This window comes from Sitophilus oryzae, unplaced genomic scaffold (assembly GCF_002938485.1).
Source record: "Sitophilus oryzae breed Bouriz unplaced genomic scaffold, Soryzae_2.0 scaffold_85_pilon_pilon, whole genome shotgun sequence".
Taxonomy (NCBI): domain Eukaryota; kingdom Metazoa; phylum Arthropoda; class Insecta; order Coleoptera; family Curculionidae; genus Sitophilus; species Sitophilus oryzae.
The window spans coordinates 2,843,339-2,858,914 of record NW_022147483.1 but is presented as its reverse complement, the minus strand read 5'-3'; the positions used below and the strand labels follow the sequence as shown (position 1 = coordinate 2,858,914).

The window sequence follows — 15,576 nt, the reverse complement described above, 5'->3', positions numbered from 1 at the left end:
CCAAATGCAATAAATTATTCATACAAATTCAGTAAAATCTCTAAAACCGTACGGCAACACTCTCCCTCACTGTCAAAAACATCAAAAACAGCTGCTTTGGTCTACTGGTCTTGTTTTTGTTCTCAATTTCTTGTTAATTGTTTGGTTTCGACAATCCATTTGTGTTAATTTCTCCGTTTTCGATGTGAAGTGGTGCTCCAACATGTATTTTCTAAAATCGTTGAAGTGAAACGCACATTTATTCATCGGTAGAGAATAAAATGTAAAAGAAATACCTTGATGTCTTTGAGTGGGACTGTTTTTTATTTTATTTACCATGGATAACAGAGGCAAAGCAACAAAACAAAATTCCGAAGAAATTGTAGAAAACGGGGATGCAAAGAATGGAAACGTAGCTTTCGATGGAGCTGAAGAAGCTGTTTCCACTGATTCCGATGAGTATTTAGCAAACCCCTTACGGTAATGTTACAAACTATGTTTTTATAAGTATAATTTGTTAAGTTTTCGTTATTTACAGATATAGAAACTATGATTTAAACAGCTCTACTGCCTCAAATGTAACCCTTTTAGCTCAGAGTATGACTATTGCCGATCACAACAGTTTTACTCATCAAACAGATGATAATGTGTCTTATACGACTAGTGATATCTTAAACCCCATACAAATACCCATAGTGGGCTATGAAATTATGGAAGAGCGTGCTCGTTTTACTGTAATAAATAATTTTCAAAGTGTAGGTAAAGTTTTTTAGTATAATTTTCTCGTAGGTATACAAACTTCGAATTGAAAACAAGATTAACGGTGATTGCTGGTACGTGTTTCGACGGTATACGGATTTTGTGAGGCTTTGTAACAGACTAAGGAACAAATTTCAAGATGTTGTTAGGCATTTACCAAGGAAAAGATGGTATAGGATATATGAAAAATCAATAAAAGTTGGCATAGAACTTTAATGTAATAATTTCCGTGTCTTTGATGACTTGCAAACCAACTTTTATTGATTTCTCTATAGGTTTTATATTCTTCTGATTGTTTTTTGATTCTTTTCTAACACTAATGTTATTATTTCAGGTTAAAAAATAATTTTGATCCGATTTTTCTCGAGGAAAGAATCAATGGGCTCCAATCTCTAGTAAATGCAATTTTACAAGTACCTGAATTGGTTAGTTCCATAGAAATACAAGAGTTTTTCTGTCTGAATGAGCCCCCAATGCATTCTGAGAGTAATGGCGAGTCGAGGGCAGTTTTTGAGGCTTTGGAAGACACAATATCTGACTTAAAGTTGCAGCTTAAAGAGAAAGATGTGGTTATAGATAATTTACAGGAAAAAATGCAGAGTTTGTTGAATGAAAATGAAAATTTGAAGAAATCTATGAGGTAGGAATAGGTATCTAGATCACTGCCGTTCTTTAAAAGATCAGCCTGGGGGCGGACTTTTGTTTACTTCATCAGCTGTACATACTTAGATATTGGGTTAGATTCCGTTTCATATTTTGTCGGTTGATTTTTGGTTTTAACTCTGATTTTTGGTATTATTTATTATTGTAGTGCAAAAAACTAATTATTTTGGTGTTTAAGTGACATAAACTACTATCAGATATATGGTCATTCTCGGTTTCGCATTAAAAAAAAAGAAAAATTACACGTTGTGTAAGTGATTTAACCTAAAAGTGCCCATACATTTTTTACTTATCGTGATTTTTGTGTGTGTTTTTTAAGACTCTAACAATTCATCAATAAAGCTTAAGTGGAGTGTGTTTTTGGTGCAATGCCTCATCTTTGTTGTGTTCCTGGTGGAAAGGATAGTTATACTAGGCAGCCTAAAGTGTCCAGAAGAGCAAGAAAAGTGGGTAGAGTTATAAATCTAGAGAATTCTATTGAAAATATCTTTAATAAATTTAAAAATAATATTCTCCCATGATGGTATTAATGAAAACTGGACAATTATGTTTATTTTATTCATATTGTGGAATCTCCACATTCCACAATATGATTGTTTCACCACATTCCACAAGTTGTTGGTTCAGCTTCGATAGATTCAAACACGTAAGTTGGTATTATGATCTAGGGAAAAATAAAGAATATGTGTATTAAAGATCATGAAAAAGATTATTATTTTGAGTTCAAATTTTAAAAAAGATTTTTGTAAAGACAAGACTGATACAGTTTAAAAGAAGAATGTGTTTTTGTTTGATAATATATAATGTATGTGAAGCATAACATATATTTGTTCAGTAATTTTTAATGAATAGTGTTGATTATTTATAATACCAAATTAATATCAAATATTTAAGTGATGGCTGAATACAATATGAATAAAATAACAATAAAATTGGTATATTTGCATAATACAAAATTAAGTTTTAAGAATAAAGGTGTTACTAAAAATACTAAGAAATTCATATTTCTTTGTTTTAATTGGTCTAATGTTATTTACATTTTACGTAAGAATTATACCGTATCATCGAAAAAAATCGGCGTCTAGTTGGCTTGGAAATGAACATCGATGACATTCCCTAAATAACTGTAGGTACACATAAAATAATTAACTAGAATTTTACAATCTTGGAAAATTTGATATTCTTGAACCTTGTTTCTAAATATTCTAATTTTTTTGATTTTCTTGGCATTTTTTAGTGTATTAATTGAAGTAAACATTATGAGGTGTGAATTATATTGTATATGTAATTTTTTGGATTATATTCGACACTATTTTTCTCATATGACACAACACTGATGAAGGCTATAGTTATCCGAAACGTTTTTTTAAACCAAATAAAAATAATGAAAACCCAAATGAAAACTTAAATCAGCGTTTTTCCCGAACCTAAAAATCCCAAGAAAATCAAAATTTTAGAATAATTTTACATATAAAATGCCAGCGATCTTCATTTCATAGCCATCGCTGACGCCTTTTTTTAGATAATATTGTATTATTTGTAAATATAATTTTTCGAACATTGATACTTGCAAAATATACATATAAATTTTGTGAATGCAAATAATAATACATCAATATTAGTAGATATTGAATGTTTTTTGTTAAATTAGATCGATTTTCAAACCCCAAAATTTAAAATATATTTACATTTTACCCATTATCTTATGTACCTATACATTATTTGTACATTGTAAAACATTTGCTGCATTTGTATGGTTCATAGTTTATTTGCCAAAGTATTTATTACTATAAATAGGTATATATGTTGTAGTTATATTAACTGTATATTATGTATATATCATGTAAACTATATCATTTTTAAAATACAAACCAAAAATCTGAGGAATAATTATGTTTTCCATGTATTCTACAACATATTTATTAATCCGTTATATCTAACTAGCGTGACGTCATAAATCTCGCCCCCAGGCTGATCTTTTAATAGAAGGCACTGTCTAGATTATAATTTTTTGACAGGGTGGTCTGAATTGTAATGGAATAATAATCTGTATTTATTTTTGCAGAGCTAACATATCCAAAGAGGTATCATCAGGAACGCAATAACTAATATCAAGTATTAAAGAAATGAATTAGGAATATATATATTTTTATATTATATTAGTTTAAAAACAAGTGACAATATGTTAGGACGTTGCAATAAGGATTAATATAGTTTTGTGAATAGTGTTTTAATGTTAAATCAGTTACCTTGTATTTTATACAGAACATTTATAGTTGTAAATAATTTATTAAACAATTTTTATAATGTTAAAGATGTAGTTTCCTTTTAATTCAACCAAATCTGTGGCTCTATTTTTTTTCTAATTATTGACATAGTATTAGTTATGTACCGGGTGCGTCTCAAAAGTGGCTCACCCCTATAACTTTTATTTTTTCAGTTAAAAAAACAAGATCTGGTATGTTAGTATATGACATTAATTAGAATTGATTGACGTTTTCAATTGTTTTCGGTCACTTCCTGTTTCACCGGAAATGACTACAACTTTTGATTGAAAAAAAAACACTATGAATAGAATGACATATCATATGTCAACTTTTGACATTTTCGCATATCAAATCGGTATCGAGTTATTCGAAAAAAAAAAACGCTTTTTCCAAATATGCTAATGAGCCACCCTCGTTCCATTTGAAAAAATTGAGATATGATTAAAAATACGATTTGAGCATTTTCTAACTGATCAGGAAAAGACATTAAAAACATTAGACGATCAAATATATATTTTTCCAAGGCTCCTTGATTAAGAATTAGTATTTCTAACATAGCCATGGCTCTAGATTGAATTTTAAAATACAATTTTTTATTAAGCGATAATGTCAAAAGTTGACATATGATATGTCATTCTATTCAGAATGTCATTTTCTATCGAATAAAGCAAAAAAATACCGAGGGTGCCATTTAAAGATGAAAAGTTGTAGTCATTTCCGGTGGAACAGGAAGTGACCAAAAACAATTGAATTAGTCAATTAATCCTAATTTATGTCATATACTAACATATCAAATCTCGTTTTTTATCTGAAAAAATATAAAAGTTATAGGGGCAAACCACTTTTGAGACGCACCCGGTATAGTCTGTTCACTGAGGGTGCATCCACACTATCCTAGAAACGGCGTAAAGACCTTGAATAGATTTCCAGTAATTGTATTGGCTGAAATTTTTGACGCATAAAATTTCTGACAGATGAATTTTTCAGCCAATAGAATTACTGGAAATCTATTCAAGGTCATTACGCCGTTTCTAGGATAGTGTGGATCAAAATTGCTGCTATGCGACCCTCAGAGAATCACTGAGATCCTGGACAAGTGTCTTATCAACAGACAGTTTCCAAATTCGTGGAAAATTGCCAAACTTGTTCTAGCAGAGAAACCCAATAAAGATGGAAGTCAAGACAAAAAATATCGTCCAATATGTTTAATTAATGCAAGCGCCAAACTGTTAGAATGTCTTCTGAGGGATAGACTGGAGGATGGAAACAGACTACACCCAAACCAATACGGGTTCCGCAGAGGCAAATCTACGATAGACGCGTTAAACATTGTTACGAGTAACGTAGACCGTATTAAAACGAAATCGTATAAGAACAGGGGATACGCGGCACTGCTTACATTAGACATTAAAAACGCATTCAATTCTGCCCCATGGACAGGAATTGTTGAACAATTAGGGAGCATAAAGATCAGTAAATACCTCATCGTTATGATTAAGTCTTTCTTGTCAAAAAGATATGTAATTGCAGAAAACGGCAAAAAACACAAGATGGCGTGCGGGGTACCGCAGGGGTCCATTCTAGGACCGACCTTGTGGAACATCTTCTATGACCAGATCCTGAGGGTCGATATTGGACCATATAATCTACTGATTGCTTATGCGGATGATCTGGCTGTCCTGATTACCGTTCCGACCATCACTATCTTCGAAGAAAAGATACAAACAGCTGCCCTAACTATAACCAATAAGTTAGATAGAATGGACATACATCTGGGCCAGAAAAATCAGAACTAGTCGTTCTCGTAGGACATCGCAAGACGACGAACTTAAATATCCAATTGGGAAATTGCCACATCAGACCTCAAAAGGCAATAAAATATATGGGCGTTTGGCTTGATTCCGGGATGCGCATGACTACACATGTCCTTAAAATCAGGGACAGGACGGTTGATACCATCAAACAGCTGACCAGAATCACTCCTAATATTAGAGGCCCCAGTGACGGAACGAGGAGAATGCTTGCCTCGGTTGTGCATTCGATCAGTGCCTTCTATTAAAAGATCAGCCTACGGGCGAGATTTATGACGTCACGCTAGTTAGATATAACGGATTAATAAATATGTTGTAGAATACATGGAAAACATAATTATTCCTCAGATTTTTGGTTTGTATTTTAAAAATGATATAGTTTAAATGAAATATACATAATATACAGTTAATAACTACAGCATATATACCTATTTATAGTAATAAATACTTTGGCAAATAAACTATGAACCATACAAATGCAGCAAATGTTTTACAATGTACAAATAATGTATAGGTACATAAGATAATGGGTAAAATGTAAATATATTTTAAATTTTGGGGTTTGAAAATCGATCTAATTTAACAAAAAACATTTAATATCTACTAATAGTGATGTATTATTATTTGCATTCACAAAATTTATATGTATATTTTGCCAGTATCAATGTTCGAAAAATTATATTTACAAATAATACAATATTATCTAAAAAAAGGCGTCAGCGATGGCTATGAAATGAAGAGCGCTGGCATTTTATATGTTAAATTATTCTAAAATTTTTGATTTTCTTGGGATTTTTAGGTTCGGGAAAAACGCTGATTAAGTTTTCATTTGGGTTTTCATTATTTTTATTTCGTTTAAAAAAAACGTTTCGGCTAACTATAGCCTTCACAGTGTTGTGTCATATGAGAAAAATAGTGTCAAATATAATCCAAAAAATTACATATATACAATATAATTCACACCTCATAATGTTTACTGCAATTAATAAACTAATATAAACTTATCAAAAGATGACCACATATTTTTTAAAATTATTATTCTTAACACTAAAATTATCTACATTGACTATGGAGTACGCAGTAAACATTATGTGCGTGGTGTGAATATTTTATATGCAATTTTTGGATTATATTCGACACTATTTTTTTCATATGACACAACACTGATGGAGGCTATAATGTTAGCCGAACCGTTTTTTTTAACCAAATAAAAATAATGAAAAACCAAATGAAAAATCAATCAGCGTTTTTCCCGAACCTAAATTCCAAGAAAATAAAAAAATTTAGAATATTTAGAATCAAGGTTCAAGAATATCAAATTTTCCAAGATTGTAAAATTCTAGTTAATTATTTTATGTGTACAGTTATTTAGGGAATGTCATCGATGTTCATTTCCAAGCCAACTAGACGCCGATTTTTTCGATGATACGGTATAATTCTTACGTACAATGTAAATAACATTAGACCAATTAAAACAAAGAAATATGAATTTCTTAGTATTTTTAGTAACACCTTTATTCTTAAAACTTAATTTTGTATTATGCAAATATACCAATTTTATTGTTATTTTATTCATATTGTATTCAGCCATCACTTAAATATTTGATATTAATTTGGTATTATAAATAATCAATACTATTCATTAAAAATTACTGAACAAATATATGTTATGCTTAACATACATTATATATTATCAAACAAAAACACATTCTTCTTTTAAACTGTATATCAGTCTTGTCTTTACAAAAATCTTTTAAAATTTGAACTCAAAATAATAATCTTTTTTCATGATCTCTAATACACATATTCTTTATTTTTCCCTAGATCATAATACCTACTTACGTGTTTGAATCTATCGAAGCTGAACCAGCAACACTTGGAGTGGAGATTCCACAATATGAATAAAATAAACATAATTGTCCAGTTTTCATTAATACCATCATGGGAGAATATTATTTTTAAATTTATTAAAGATATTTTCAATAAAATTCTCTTGATTTATAACTCGTACCCACTTTTCTTGCTCTTCCGGACACTTTAGGCTGCCTAGTATAATAACTATCCTTAGTAACTATCCTTTCCACCAGGAACACAACAAAGATGAGGCATAGCACCAAAAACACACTCCACTTAAGCTTTATTGATGAATTGTTAGAGTCTTAAAAAACACACACAAAAATCACGATAAGTAAAAAATGTATGGGCACTTTTAGGTTAAATCACTTACACAACGTGTAATTTTTAAAATTTCTATTTTTTTATGCGAAACCGAGAGTGACCATATATCTGGTAGTAGTTTATGTCACTTCAACACCAAAATAATTAGTTTTTTGCACTACAATAATAAATAATACCAAAAATCAAAGAGTTAAAACCAAAAATCAACCCACAAAATATGAAACGGAATCTAACCCAATATCTAAGTATGTACAGCTGATGAAGTAAACAAAAGTCCGCCCGTAGGCTGATCTTTTAATAGAAGGCACTGATTCGATGATCCTGTACGCCTCGCCCATTTGGAGCAGGGCAACAGATTATAAATACTATGAAAAAGTCCTCGAGAAAATTAACAGAATGCTAGCCCTACGCGTAGTGTCGGCGTATGGTACAGTTTCCACAGAAGCTGTTCTCGCTCTAGCAAAAATCCCCCCAATTATCCTACAAATCGAGGAAAGAAATTTAATATACAGGCACGGCTCAGGGTATCGATCAGAGGCCAGGAAGATAATACTGGACAAATGGCAGAACCGATGGGAGGCATACCAGGGTCGAATTAAGATAAATATCCCGGACGTGAGGGTTTGGAAAACGGACTATTACATCACCCAGGCGAAGACAGGGCACGGTGCTTTTGGAGAGTACCTGTTTAAAATAACTAAGGCAGAATCCACAAAATGCTGGTATTGTGAAGCATCAGACACGGCCAATCACACATTATTCGAGTGTAGTAGGCATTTGGAGACTAGAGCATCGGCGGAACAAATATGCAAGGTTAAAATAACAAGGGAAAATGTCGGCGAGCTTATGATGGAATATAGAGAGAACTGTGAAGCAATCACCAGGATGATGGGAGCCATCATGCTTAAAAAACAGGAAGATGAAAAGATAAAAATTTGGCAGACACAGACATAAGTGGCGAAACAATCTCCAGTCCTGAAGTAATGCCGCAAGGCGGTTCCGAGATTGGAGAGGTAACTCTACAGATGGGTTTTTAGTGGGTATGACTCGGGTGAGAGGTGACCCCCCACATCTATAAAAAAAAAAAAAAAAAAAGGATAGTGTGGATGCACCCTGAGAGAATATCTGATTTCGACAATGACCTCCAAAAAATTACAGAATCACAATCAAATTTTTCAAGCAAACCCGCAAAAATTCAAATGTGTCAAGTCAAATGTCAAACAAAACTGAAAAACAAAGTATTTCCATGATATCACTTAAGTCTAAAAATACCAGTAAACTCATACCTTATAATAAATAATATAAAATAGGCTCAGAAAGGCCCAAATACGCAACATGTCAAATCAAATTCAAGTGCCAATTGAAAAAACGTCAAACAAACCTGTCAAAATTGCATAAATAAAGGGCTACACTGGAGAAAAATATAAGGAGTAAAAAAACGGAAAAAATATATAAATATTTTATTGACACCTAGATAGAATTTGTTTTATTATTTTTAACTGGATGTATCATCATCGTCACTGGTCATGTCAAAGCCTTCAGTTTTATTCTCCGAATTGTTTGACTCAGAAAAATTTTCCGGAAGCGAATAATTTTCTGAATCGTCCGTATATATCGCCAGCCAATGGCTGAGCGGATGCGGGTTTTCCGAGTACAACTGGGACAGTACGCAGTCGGTACAGTAATCTACTGAATCCGGACACACAATGCAGTGCCACCTGGAGCCTATGATTGGATCTTCTTCGCAGTAATCACACTAAAAATATAAAATTACATATTGCAAGAGACAGTTTTGGGTCGACATAGGTCTAGGAGTAAATCTTTATAAGTCGGAGAGAGAAAAATGCGAAGTATTTATTACATAACCACCGAATCCTATATTTCATGCGCTTGGAAACATACTTGTTCTTTGTTCAGTACATAATACTACTGTTCTGAGCCTATTGACTATACTCTTTGTACACACGAAAGTCAGACATTGCCCAAGGTTATTAAAAGATAAGTAAAGACATCTTAATACCAATTAAAGAGCCATATTTTAATTCCGATTTAATAATCATATAATAAATAGTATACACTTAATATCACCCGGTGCCCGGTGGCGTAGAGGTACAGGCTCTCGTCTACCAATCTCAAGGTAGTGGGTTCGAATCCTACACCCGGCATTTCATCAGCCGACTATTTTTATTAAAATATAAATAGTTTGGGTACCTAGGTCGATTCAGCCTTAAATGAGTACCTGGAATTCACAATCCTGAGGTAATAATAGGCGGTTGAAGCGTAGTGCTAGCCACATTACCTTCCTTGTATACCGAACGGCTCTAGCATGGCAAGCTGTACCTTGCTACTCCCAAGGCGTCAAACGCTATATACGGGAGCTATTATATTATTATTATTATTACTTAATACCGCAGTTGGCTTGGAAATGAGCATTGATGGCATTTCCCATATAGGTAATTTAACATATATAAAATGACAGCGATTTTCATTTTATAACCATCGCTGACGTCGTTTTTTTATCATATTGAGCAGAGGCCAATAATATTTGGAGATGCATAAAACACGATTTCGTCTTTTAGTCCGACATTTAATGGTTTATAGTCGGTAATATTATTTTACCAAAAATATTAACGTAAAAATTAAATACCTTACAGATACTCTCGTACTAAGCACAGTATAAATAAGTTTTTTTCTTGTAAATAACATTCTTATCGTTTGCATTTTATGCACATGGTGTTTGTTTAGTGCTTTTGTCCAAGTCTAAATAATGGTGCCTGACTCTATGTCTATATCACTGCCGCGCCGCGCCGTAGAAACGAACGGTCGCATTGTGATCCGATTCAATTTTCACGATTCTTTTTTACGGCTCATTGTTCAAATCTTATGGATCCGTACTGGCCACGATTCAACTGAAGGAACCGTATTGTAAGCAATGAATCAATTCTCACGCCTCTTTGAACGAACGATCGCATTGTGATCCGATACAATTTTCACGATTCTTTTTTACGGCTCATTGCTCAAATCTTATGGATCCGTGCTGGCCACGATTCAACTGAAGGAACCGTATTGTAAGCAATGAATCAATTCTCACGACTCTTTGAACCAACGATAGCATTGTGATCCGATTCAACTCTCACGATTATTTTTTACGGCTCATTGTTCAAATCTTATGGATCCGTGCTGGCCACGATTCCATTGAAAGAACCGTATTGTAAGCAATAAATAAATTCTCACGACTCTTTGAACGAACGATCGCATTGTGATCGATTGAATTTTCACGATTCTTTTTTACGGCTTATTGTTTAAATCTTATGGATCCGTGCTGGCCACGATTCAACTGAACGAACCGTATTGTAAGCAGTGAATCAATTCTCACGACTCTTTGAACGAACGATCGCATTGTGATCCGATTCAATTCTCACGATTCTTTTTTACGGCTCATTGTTCAAATCTTATGGATCCGTGCTGGCCACGATTAAATTGAAAGAACCGTATTGTAAGCAATGAATCAATTCTCACGACTCTTTGAACGAACGATCGCATTGTGATCCGATTCAATTTTACGATTCTTTTTTACGGCTTATTGTTTAAATCTTATGGATCCGTGCTGGCCACGATTCAACTGAACGAACCGTATTGTAAGCAATGAATCAATTCTCCCGACTCTTTGAACAAACTATCGCATTGTGATCCGATTCAATTCTCACGATTCTTTTTTACGGCTCATTGTTTAAATGTTATGGATTCGTGCTGGCCACGATTCAATTGAACGAACCGTATTCTAAGCAGTGAATCGAATCACACGATTCTTTTTGAATACTCGTTCAATATTTGCCCACCTCTACTGTATACGGAGCGATTAACAATGATTGAAATACTTCCCAATACTGTCTTTTTAGGATTCTGAGGATTTTATGATTAGTGATTGTTAATGATGAATTCGACACTTTGTCAGTTTAATAACATATTTTCTTACTTTTATGCTTAGGCGTAAAAGCGCTTTACTTTTATGCCTAGGAGTTAAAATGACTTTTTTATATTTTTTTAAAATTAATTTTTTGTTTTTAAAAAGTTGCTTTTGCAAACGCAAAAATGGACAAAATCGTAATTTTGAAATTGTTTTTAACAATACGAAAATGATTCTGGTAGGCCCTAATTTAACTGCTTAAAATAAAATCCTATAAAAAAATAATGAAAATTATTTAAATGCCGAATTATAAACAGGAAAACAAATTAGCTCTATATCCTTTCCAACAAAAAATAAACAGTGTGTTTTATTTTTCATGTTTTATAAACAAAATTGTTCTTTATGAGCTTTTTGAAATTCACTGTATATATTAATAATATATACTTATTAATTTAATATGTGAATACTGAAAATTGGGACTTACCTTATATCCTGCATGACTAAAAGGCATATAATCTGCAGAATCTTCCTTTGATTTTTCCTGTCTCACCCTCTTTAACAAGTTGATCTGTAATTCTTGACAATTCTCTCCAACCGATTCATTTTCATCGTTATGATGATAATCAGTTCTCATCAGATAATTCTCTAAACAGTAAATTCACATTTTAATATACAGGGTGGCCCGAAACGTAATCGGAAAACTTCCGTAACGTATTCTGCACATAAAAATAAGTAAAAAAGTTTGTATAAATGTATATCCTAAAATGCTTCGTTTCGGAGATACAGGATGTAGAAGTTTCATTTTTATTTCGGAATTTTTCAAATAATTTCTCAAACAACGACGATATAGAAATTCGATTTTGATGCCAGTACGACTTTTGCTTGTAGGAAGCTACTACTACTTGTTTTTTAATTGTTTTCAAGAGTAATAACTTTTTGGACGTACCTGTATAAAACTACCGAGCGAAAAAATATACATTTTCGCCGATTTTTACGTAAAAAAGATCTCTTGGTAAAAATCGCTACGGGCAACCCTTTTCAAGATATTTGGAATCGAAAAAATCGATACAGGTCATATTTTTTACTTATTTTTAGCTACAGAACAAGACCACCCTATAGAAAAAAAATGATTTCGAGCGAATGGCAACGTCAACTTACCAGACGTAGCTTGGTTTGGATATTCTGTATGAGGAGACATATTGCTAGGTCCAGGAATGTTATCCATGTTCTCCATTTGAACAGGCACATTTAATTCTGGAAAAAATGTTGTGGGTTTCCATAAATAGTGGTTATGGCGTTGATGCTTATGAAGATTCGATTTCTGTAACGTAAAAAATATTTATTTACTATTGTAATAACACACACAACAAAGAAAAATTATTTTATATTTTAGAAAGTTTGGCATAGAATTTTGAACACCCTGTATGGTTTAAGCTTACGATATTTATAGAAAAGTAAGTACAGACCAACTCTAATAAATATATAGTTTTGATTTCAGGACGTTTCTTGTATTTTTAATATTTTTTTTAAAAAAGGGTGAAATAAATATTTTTTTAATTTATTTATTAATATCTCTAAAACTATCAAAGCCAAATAAATAATATCTTAGGATGATATCTTATGTAAAGTGATCAGAAAGGAAGCCAGAAACCAGAAATGCAATAATATATAGGGTGTTCCATTTAAAAAAAAAATCATCCCGATCTAAACATGCTTTTTTGAGCCACCCTGTAGAAAATAAAATATTTTCTTGAAATACATCATAATACATACTTTAGGTTTACACTTAAACAAAAATTGTAAGTTTATTATTGTAGGAGCTACAGATGCCCGACGCACTATTGCCAGACCCTGTTATGTATTAAGATTTAATTTTTACCACTTAAATCTAATACAGAGCTATTATAAATACTCCTGTATTATTATCTTACCTTGTGTTTTTCACATGACTTTGGTATTCTGCCTGGTACAGGCAAACCTGCCCTATACAACTTCAAAAAATACTTTTGTAATCTACTAGACACTTGTTGAACTGTCCTGTTACCTACAATGATTATATATTATTATTATTAACACAACTATACAGCAGATATAATAAAATATAGTTAAGAATTTTAACTATAAAAGATGTACTACCAAGAGCTTTGGCGATTTTTTGGTATCTTCTCATTTCGATGGGTTCCGGAGGGTAAATTTGCAGCAACTCCTCCAAACGCTTTTGCTCTTCCAAGCTCCATGCCCTGCTGTTATTATTACTTTTCAGTTCAAGCTTTTTGTCAGCAACTTGTGCCGAAGAACTGTAAATGTCTAAGATCTCACTTTCGGGCACTTTGACAGTGAACTTTTGAAAGTCTATTTTTGGAAGCTAAAATTTCAATGAAACAGCGACATTTTCCTTGTGATTTTACAATAAATTACCTTGGGTAAGACTAACAAGGGAGGAATTCCCAAATTACCTTCTTTTTTCAACTTTTCGACAGCAGCAATCGGATTTTTTAGTGCCTCATTTTTAGCGTCCGATACTACTTTAAAATCCTACCAAAAATATGTTTATTTAATTTTTTATTATGTTATTAATTTCTGAGTTACCTTTAGAGCTTGTTCTCTTTGAGCAGTCAAAATTACGAGAGTTTTTAACACATCGCAGTAGTCTTTATTGCCTCTCAATGCTAAATGATCGCTTTCGAAACTGAAGAGATCGTTCTCGGTATCGAAAACCGGTACCATTTCGTCCATGGTGTCAAGTTTTTGTATTTTAAACTTAAAATCGAATTATATACTTAACGTAACATATAAATTACTTTATAATAATAGAAATGTTTGTTTTTATTTACAACCTGAAACGTCAAATATTTTAAGTTAAGTCCAAATCCAACGTTGTCACGTCTTAAAATGTATTTATTTGTGAATGTTTACTCCAGGTTTACTCTAAAAATAAAGATTATTTTATTTAATTCTTGTAGGTTATATTCCGCTATATTAGTTCTGAAATTAATGCATTACTTAACGTGTTTATTTTTGTAATAGTTTAAGAAATTATTAGAGAATAAAGATATGGAAATTTAATCTAATTTCCAACAACTTTTACGACAGTGTGGCAACGTAAGATTTGTCAAAAAAAGGCGGAAAAATTAACATGTTAACAGTAACATGTTAATGTAATATATAATAATGTAAAAAATAACAGTAATAATAATAATGTAAAAAATAACAGTAACATGTTAATAACAATTTTATGTAAAAGACGACATGAATTTTATTCGATCACACGGTATATAGGATCGCCTATTAAAATACTCTTTATAGACGAAAAATGATGCATCAGATGTCCATTCGCAGTTTTTTTGTCGGATTTAACAAGAGGTTGCCCAGGGCAACTGTAGAGCATTTTCACAGAAAAACTAATTATGTATCTGAGTTAGGTATGTAGAAAATAATATCGATACTGTGAAATATCGATAACGGAAAGACATCAAGACATACTTTAACAATTGTTTGGTCTTTCAGAGGAATTGTCATCGACAATGTTATTTTCAAGAAGAAATGTCACTTTGAGCATCTTTTAAACTAGAGCATTTTTTTATTGTTAATAGTAAAATTCTTAGTTTTAAGGTAGTTATAATAATTCGCATATTTAAAGTTCTCATTAAAAAAAATAATAATTTTTAAATTGTGGCAATATTGAGTTAGATAGGAGAAAGTTGCACGAGACATTTTTTTAGAAATAAACCGAGTAAATAAAAAAACTCTAAAATGTTTATTTTTATCAGTGGCGTATTATTTTTTTTGAAAACATTACCCGATGCGTATCACATCTACGCCACTGGCTGAAAATTAAATCTCTTCTTTTTACATTTTTCAAGTGTCTCTGTTAGGTAGACTCCTATAATAACATTTTATAACGATACCTTCAACTGTTAAAAAACTATTAAAGTATATCTTTAATTGTTCAAAAACGTTATCACCCTGTACCTTGCGCAAGAGGCATTTCCCACCCATAGTGTGCTATATC

At 32.1% G+C, this 15,576-nt stretch overlaps 2 protein-coding genes across 2 annotated transcripts; one reads left to right on the top strand and one right to left on the bottom strand.

Annotated features, from left to right (window-relative positions):
- The first annotated feature begins 92 nt into the window (after window positions 1–92).
- LOC115890047 (sorting nexin-16) lies at window positions 93–3,714 on the top strand. Its single transcript, XM_030910157.1, has 5 exons — window positions 93–459; window positions 518–713; window positions 769–908; window positions 1,073–1,378; window positions 3,467–3,714. The coding sequence occupies exons 1-5, from the start codon at window positions 317–319 to the stop codon at window positions 3,504–3,506; spliced, it is 825 nt and encodes a 274-aa protein (XP_030766017.1). The 5' UTR covers window positions 93–316; the 3' UTR covers window positions 3,507–3,714.
- A 5,394-nt stretch (window positions 3,715–9,108) lies between these two features.
- On the bottom strand, window positions 9,109–14,422 carry LOC115890045 (ZZ-type zinc finger-containing protein 3). The gene is made up of 7 exons (XM_030910155.1): window positions 14,154–14,422; window positions 13,983–14,099; window positions 13,701–13,929; window positions 13,496–13,608; window positions 12,723–12,885; window positions 12,049–12,209; window positions 9,109–9,413 (listed from the first exon to the last, which is right to left on the bottom strand). The coding sequence occupies exons 1-7, from the start codon at window positions 14,298–14,300 to the stop codon at window positions 9,153–9,155; spliced, it is 1,191 nt and encodes a 396-aa protein (XP_030766015.1). The 5' UTR covers window positions 14,301–14,422; the 3' UTR covers window positions 9,109–9,152.
- Window positions 14,423–15,576: the final 1,154 nt, after the last annotated feature.

Coding starts and splice junctions, on each gene's coding strand:
- LOC115890047 (XM_030910157.1), top strand. CDS start 317: ATGGATAACAGAGGCAAAGCAACAAAACAAAATTCCGAAGAAATTGTA. Junction 460..517: donor TATTTAGCAAACCCCTTACG/GTAATGTTACAA, acceptor CGTTATTTACAG/ATATAGAAACTATGATTTAA. Junction 1,379..3,466: donor AATTTGAAGAAATCTATGAG/GTAGGAATAGGT, acceptor TTATTTTTGCAG/AGCTAACATATCCAAAGAGG.
- LOC115890045 (XM_030910155.1), bottom strand. CDS start 14,300: ATGGACGAAATGGTACCGGTTTTCGATACCGAGAACGATCTCTTCAGT. Junction 12,210..12,722: donor TCCAAACCAAGCTACGTCTG/GTAAGTTGACGT, acceptor TTTACTGTTTAG/AGAATTATCTGATGAGAACT. Junction 9,414..12,048: donor TTAGTCATGCAGGATATAAG/GTAAGTCCCAAT, acceptor TTATATTTTTAG/TGTGATTACTGCGAAGAAGA.